At 42.7% G+C, this 7,757-nt stretch overlaps 1 protein-coding gene across 1 annotated transcript in view; it reads left to right on the top strand.

The window, feature by feature from the left end:
* LOC103608865 (sodium/potassium/calcium exchanger 2) overlaps positions 1-7,468 on the top strand; it is a gene marked incomplete at its 5' end in the record, with an annotated part of 17,084 nt that extends 9,616 nt beyond the window's left edge. The window contains one exon of the mRNA XM_008593265.1: positions 2,571-7,468. Coding sequence (XP_008591487.1) covers positions 2,571-2,820 — 250 coding nt within the window. The remainder of the gene's footprint in view (positions 1-2,570) is intronic.
* Between the last annotated feature and the right edge of the window lie 289 nt (positions 7,469-7,757).

The following is a 7,757-nucleotide window of genomic DNA, read 5'->3' as shown; positions in this document are numbered from 1 at the left end:
AGGGTTGCGCTCCCGTTGCCGGTCCCGGTCCGGTACAGGCGCGACACTGAGGGCTGCGATCCGTTGGCGGGCACAAAAAAAGACAAAAAGAAAAAAAAAAAAAGTATTAATGGATTAAATATTTTGAACACTTTAATAGCTGTTGATGTATTTTGTGTATTTTGTTTCCAAAAGTTTCTTTCCCAAGAGTTTATACCAGTTTACAACATCATTGGCAATATGTTGAGTGATGTCATAAGCAATATATTGAGTATGAAAGTTCCTATATAGCCTTGCTAGCATTTTCTTTTTGCTCATAAGATTAATACATGCTCACAGATTTAGAAAATACATGTAAAGTATAAAGATCAATGATAATCCACCACCCTTTTTTAATTCATATATATTTCATGTGATTGAAATTACATTCCTATTTTTATGTGTATCTTTCATTTTAAATTTAGAATTATATCATGAATATTTTCCTGTATCGTTATAAGCTTGTGATTTTAAACAACTATATTACATTACATTGATTCATTCACTATTTAACTTGTTCCTTATTATTAGACATCCCCAATTTTTTACTACTCAAAATAACACTGAAATGATCATTTTTTAATATAGTTGCATCTGCATTTTAAATTATTCCGTATGCTTGATCACTCATAATAGAATTGATAGATGAAAAAAAATTTTTTAAATCATTTTCCCCTAAAGGATTGCACCAGAATTGAATGTATGTTGTGTGTTTGTGTGTGTGCATGCATGTGTATGTGTGCATGTCTCATTTAAAAGACCCTCGTTTTTCTACATAAGAGTTGGGAAATATGGAAGAAGAGTTTCCCAAGACAAGTCCTTATGAATGGTTTTTGTTTTTGTATCACGTATGTGTGCATGTCTCATTTAAAAGACCCTCGTTTTTCTACATAAGAGTTGGGAAATATGGGAGAAGAGTTTCCCAAGACAAGTCCTTATGAATGGTTTTTGTTTTTGTATCACCCCCCTCTCAGGTCTTCCCCTTCCCTTTTCTAATTTTCCATTGCTGACCCCAGGATGACAGGGCTGTCCCCTCCTGCCGAGAACTGGAATCACACCTTGCTCCCTGGGCTGCTCTAAGTGGAACCCCTCCCCGACAATGTCCACTGAAGTAAGAGCCTCCCAGCCAGGCTCCAACAGGCAAGGTGCCTATACTTATCACCACAAGGCAGTCACATCAGTCACTTTGGCTTGGCCCAGGCTCACATAGGCACCTGACAGGGCCCTGCGTGTGCGAGGTCCTGGGAATTCAAAGACGCCTAATGGGTGGGCTCTGCCTTCACATGCTCTCTCTCCAGCAGAGGAGACAGATGTGAACTCACTGCCCCTTTCGCCCTCATTATTTCTCTCATAAGCTATTTGCTTTTCCTTCAGATCTCAGAAGGGTACCTCCTCGTCCACACCCTGAGATCAGGGCAAAACTGAACCTCTCTTAGCCATTTGCCATGCAAAATGCTCAGTCAGGGGTCCGTGTATCCCTAGCCAATCTTTCATCATTAGGCTCAAGGGGTAGAACCAGCTGCATTTGACCAGCCACTTGGAGGTGCCCAGGCCACTTGAGCCATGGGTTTTCACCCACATTCCTCTCCCACAGAGTTCTTGTCAACCCCTGTGATATACCTGCCAGTTAGCTTTCCTGTCGTCTTTCAGAATCACCACTCTGGACAGGAAGCAAAAGAAGCATCAGATTTTAACAGTCAGATGAAAAGGGAAAGAACTTATATAAAAATACATAATAAAGTTTAAAAACATACATCACAAATGTCAGATACTATCTTCCTCAAATCTTTCAGAACAACCTTTTTTTTGCAGTTGGCCAGTACGGGGATTTGAATTCTTGACCTTGGTTGGAAAAGATGTTAACAATCATCTTTTATTTTATTTACCTAACTTTTTTATTTATTTATCTTTTTATTTATGTTGACAATCATCTTTTATTTTCTGGGCTGGCCGGTTAGCTCAGTTGGTAATCAACTGAACTAACTGGCCAGCCCAGAAAGACCATTTTTTTAATCCAAAGATTGTCAACATCTTTTCCAAAGTAAACTTGAGGTTTCTATATTGACTCAGGGCCCCCACCATTATCATTTAATTTCACTTGCTTTTAAATTGTTAATTACATCATTGCAATTTTCTGTCTCCATTTTAAAAAATTATTTTTTCTCATCTCCACCACTCATTTCTATACCTTTCGCCATTTGACTTCTCCTCCCTGTTCAAACCCTGCAATTCACCTCTTTAGGGCTGAGAGCAACATTTTAGTCTCAACGAGGAAAGAAACAAAAGATAATTTCAAGTCAAATGCAGAAATCACCTGCAAGCAGTCATGTCTTTGTTCAACTGCAGAGCAAATTCTCTTTCTCGCTAATTTGGTGAGGAAATAGATAAAGGTTTTCAAAGTTCATCTGATTGACTTATTTGATTTCCTGGGCCAACCGTGCCCGAGTCACAGTGAGCCCAGCAAGACACCCCTTTCAGACTGCAGATTCTAAGGAGCTGATGGTAGGTCGTGCGACTTCTTTAACATGTCTGACTGTACCCCCCTCCCCCAGGCTCCCACTGCCCTGGCTCCTGTACACCGTCATTCACAGATTCCAGCCAGTGGCGGTCAGCAGCAATGGCCTCTTCTGTGCCATCGTCCTCCTCTTCATCATGCTGCTCTTCGTCATCCTCTCCATCGCCCTCTGCAAGTGGCGGATGAACAAAGTGCTGGGCTTCATCATGTTCGGCCTCTACTTCGTGTTCCTGGTGGTCAGCGTCCTCCTAGAAGACAGAATTCTTGTGTGCCCGGTCTCCATCTAGCAGGAAAAGCCATATCTTGAACCAACAGCATGGACAGCCCCTCCCTGCTCTGGGCTCTAAGCTCCTTGATTTCTGGAGAAGAGGCAGGCGGCACACAGCCCTGGGTGCTGAGTGTCCCTCCTTGGTGGATTTGAGGAGGGACAGACTCACGCTGGGCCCGTTCACTTCACAGACTGCAGCCACCCTTGCCTACTGAGATGACTTCATGTGAGAGACAGAGACCCGTCCACCGGGGGCTTCTCTTCTCTCACCACTGACAGGTACTCCTTGCTGGTTGGAGGTACATTCGCTGTAATGATGCAAACCAGGACCGAGGCTATATTATAAATATACACACACAAACACACAAATTCTGCCTGTTCCTGTACTATACCTCTCCTTCCATACCTATAGGTGAATACATACCTGTATACTAACACAAGAAAAGAACAATTACATATATATATATATAAAATCATATATATATAAAAGTACAAAAGCATCTTTTCAGGGATAGCTCTAGTTATTTATAGTACGTATCTGAAGAGGGGCATCAGCCCCCAGCCTGGGGTTTACCTCTTAAGTGCAAGAGGTGACTAGTGGAATTAGCAAAGGTAGCACTACTATGACCTGCAGTCTGCCAGGGATCTACTGGGATCCTGCCTGGTAAGGTAGACAGTTTAGAGAAATAGTTCACAAGGAGGGCTTGGTGGAGAGGGTCTGTCGGGGCCCTGAGTTGAGCTCTCCAAAACATTCCCACAAGCCAAACAGGGATGACTATCTGCCCACCCCCACTGGGGTGCACTGACTGAAACCCCACAGGGTTACTTAGGACAGACAGAGGTAAAACCCAGACTGGGTGGATATTGGTTTGGGGGAAAGGGGGAGGTGACCAGGGTTGGATTTGTTTTGTTTTGTTTTTCCTTATATTGTCCCAGCATGCAAATAGAAAATATGACTATAAACCAAATTAGTGCTTTTCTAGGACAGCAAGACTATATAAACTGAACCTATATTGTTCCAATGCATGTCCCATTATCATCAAATGAAGAGGGTGAGTTTAGCTGTGATTGTCACTTAGACATATTTTGATGCTAAGGGCTCACAAGCAGTCAAAACACCTGCCAAGAGAGCCTAGATGTCTGAAAAAAATCACCATCCAGCAGAGGTGCTTGCAGGGACTTGCCACCTAATGGGAACATAAGAGCACAGTTCTTTATAGCATTTTCCAGTGTGGCCGTAGGGCTTCAGGGTCTGAAGAAATCATTATTCCCAATAAAGTAAATTAACTCAGATCAATACTGCTTGGATTGAGGCAGCTTAGAGATGTTTGGAAAGGCAGTTGCACACTCCACATGCCCCGGGAAGGGTTCTGAGTCCTGCATCAATTCGTGCCAGGACCAGGATTTGGTTAAAGCGTATGCATCATCCATATCTCTTCTTTCATCAGGACCCCACCTGGGACTCTTTCTGGTTTTTAAAGTGCGCTAAAGGCTATACTTGAGAGCTTCTTTACACTGGTTTCAAGCGAGTCACTCCAATGTTTTGATTTCCTGATTTTGCTCACCATCACATGGGATATATTCATCTCATTCATTCAATGCCCCCAGATTCTGTTTGACACCTATGTGATTTCTCAGTCTATGCCGGTAGAAAATGAGACCAGCAGGGGGAATTTAAAAATAGGCAAATTAAATTGATGAAAAAATATGTAGAGCTTTTCATTTCCCAAAGTCATGCTTTCCTTCAACCCAGCTGAACAAGTGGATAGCTGGCAAGTGGCTGGGTGGCACACACCACAAATGGGGAACTTCACCAGGTGTGTTCCTGTCTCCAGTCTATTTTGTCACAGAGCATGGTAGTAACAGGCAGTGGCCCTCGTTGCTCTGCACCTACAAGCAAAATGCACCTCCCCGCGGAGGCCTCCTGGCAAAACAAGAAATCAGGATGCTGCCACCTAGGAGTCTCTCCTGCTTTGCAAAGTCGGGTTTTCAGATGTGTGAAGGAAACCTACATCTCCTTCATCAGGGGGTGGCGGGACTTTGTATCAAGGCAAGAATCTGTGCTGATTCCTTAAGTGTAAGACAATGAGGAAGTGAACTTTTAGTTGAAAAAACTCTGGTTGTTTTCCCTGTGTATTACATGAGGGGGAGCAAAGTTGGTTATTGTGAATGCTGTGTTATTGACTGGTTTGTTGTTTGAAAGAAAGTTTAAATAGGTGGCTTAGACTATATAAAACAAGAAAGGCTGAGGGAGGTCCGTGCCGCCCCGTTCTCATTCCAGCACTGCCCGGTCCTCCCTGCCCCCGCACTCCTCCCCGTTCATTCCCAGCTCGCAGTGAAAACCCATCCAAGCAGCCATGGAGCACCTTCCTTGCCTGGGAGCTCCGCTTCACAGGAGGCATGTGGTCTTTAGTGAAGAGTGGCATTTGGGAAGACAGCATTTGCAAGCCCAGTTCCCATCTCAATGATGTGCACTGAGCGTGACCGACAGCAGCACTGTGTCCTCATTGATGGTGTACAAGCACCTTCCACCACTTGCCCTTGCTGTCCCTTCATTTATGAATCTGTGGGTAGATGGTCGTGTGTTGGGCCAGGGTAAATTCAGAGAGAAGCATCTAGAATGCAAGAGTGGGTCTTTAAAAGAATTCAAATCATGCACATAATTAGAATAAAGAACTTTCTGCTTCATGGTTTCCAGAGTAGGACATCTCTAACCCGTTTCTTGCATGCCTGTGTATGAGGGGACTTCAAAAAGTTCATGGAAAATTGAATTAAAAGATAATATGAATCTTTCCATGTACTTTTTGAACACCCTTCATATATACATATAGTATAAATATATATATATATATACATTCAGATCAGATCTATATGTGACATACAGTATCATATCGTCACTGTCTGACCCATTCACATTCAGGATTTAAAAGCATCAAGTTTGCCAAAGTCAAAGGAAAGTCATGCACACCAAACAAAGGGAACATTTCTTCCTGATCTCATAAGATTGTTTTGTTCTGTACACATATACATACAAACATATACACATGCACCCGTATTTTCCCACCCTGAGAATATAGATTGACAGCCTTAAGGAAGTGGCCAGCCTTATCCCTAACGGAGGCAAATACACAACAGAAAGTACACGGAAAAAAATTAGACGGCAGATACTCTCTTTGCTTCCCTGGAGCAGGGTATAAAACATAGTTGTCCTTCAGTATCCACCAGGGATTGGTTCCAGGATGCCCACATATACCAAAACCTGTGGATACTCGAGTCTCGCAGTTGGCTGCTGAACCCACAGATATGAAGTCAGTCCTTCATATATGCAAGTTCCACATCCCTCAAATACTGTATTTTCAATCCATGGCTGATTGAAAAAAAAATCCAGTATAAGTGGATCCATGTAGTTCAAACCCATGTCGTTAAGTGTCAACCGTAATATCAAAATTTCAAGGGCCAGCATTTTACTGCTTAATCTAACACAACTTGCTATCAGATGGCTTCATTTACCCACAGCAAACCAAGCAGGTCTTGCTTGCTTTCACCTCCCCTGTAGTCCTAGGCAGCCCTAGGACAGGAGAGCAACTTGGCTCAAACCAAGAATCCCCAAATAGAAACTTCTAAATTGCATCTGAGAATTCCCACGCATGTTCAGCTGCCTTCTGAACCTGACCAGTTCCTGATGAACTGAAGCTGGAGATTAGATAGTGTTTATGCAGCTTCCCAGGACCTAAACTGAGTCAGGCAGTGACAGATTGGGAAAGCAGAGTACATGTGCAGAGACTAAAGGCTAGGGTTGTTTATCCCCTTGGCAGATGCAGCAGAATATCCTAAAGTCTTGCCCAGGAGATTATAAAAAGAGGCAGGGACTGTTTCATATTTAGGGAAAATGCTTTGTAGGACTTCTAACAGGTGTCACCTGACAGGCGCCATTATAATTTATTTTACAGGGAAGACATGAATCAGGTGGTTTGGAGCCCTTTCAGCAAAACACAGCTGCCTCGCTGATTAGACATTTGATAATGTTAATGTACGTCCATTTCTGGGCAGAGAGAGAGTTGGCAAACTCCCTACCATTGCTCACAGCTTTCAAATGCCCCTGTAACAGTGAGATAGGAGATGAGCTATAAAAGGAAGCCCCTCAACTCCCGGACCACCTTAACAGAAAGTTGACCAAGGAAATGACAACTGGTAGAGCTGCTAGCCAGATAGAGTTAAAAAGATGGGACTCGTGTTAAATGCTCTCCTGGAATTACTGCATTGGAATATTGGACATGGGTCAGATGGCCTGACTGAATGAGCATTTCAGGAAAATGTCAGCATGCTTTCTTCCCCACATCTACCACACACACACACACACACACACACACACACACACACACGAGATTGTGTGAAGGCTGTGCTTCTTTGCATCTAGACAGATTGTTACTCCAGTAAGTGGTCATGTTATAGGTGGCAGCTCTGTTCCAGAAGAAGTAGAGGGAAGCTGTTCTCAGGGTGGTTTCTGGATAAATCAACTGTCTGCTAAAAGTGTGCTATGGAAGCTAATGCTCATTCTTGCTAACCATCCAGCTTAACAGTTTTAAAATATACATCCTCATCTCCTATACCTCCCTCAACAATACTGTCTTCGATTAGTAGGTAAGGCCTTGTCATTAAGAGACAGTTAGTGAAAAAATAGAATAAGGAAAGAGACAAAAGGAGAAATTATTTTACTTTTACTAGGATTCCCAAGAAAGCAAATGTCAAATTGAAATATATCCCTAAGTAGTTTAAAATGGTTACAAATATCAAGCTTACTTTAACCAATTACAAGAGCCCAAATATAGTCCTAGATTTTTTTTTTTTAGATCCCTTAAGGCCTTGGAAAAGAAAGTTAACCGAGCCCCTCCTCCACTGCCTATTTAGGTTTAACTCCCTGCCTCTGTGCCTTTGTTTCTTTTTTAATATGGAAGC

This window comes from Galeopterus variegatus, unplaced genomic scaffold (assembly GCF_000696425.1).
Source record: "Galeopterus variegatus unplaced genomic scaffold, G_variegatus-3.0.2 Scaffold8929, whole genome shotgun sequence".
Taxonomy (NCBI): Eukaryota; Metazoa; Chordata; class Mammalia; order Dermoptera; family Cynocephalidae; genus Galeopterus; species Galeopterus variegatus.
This window is presented reverse-complemented; position numbering and strand designations above follow the sequence as displayed.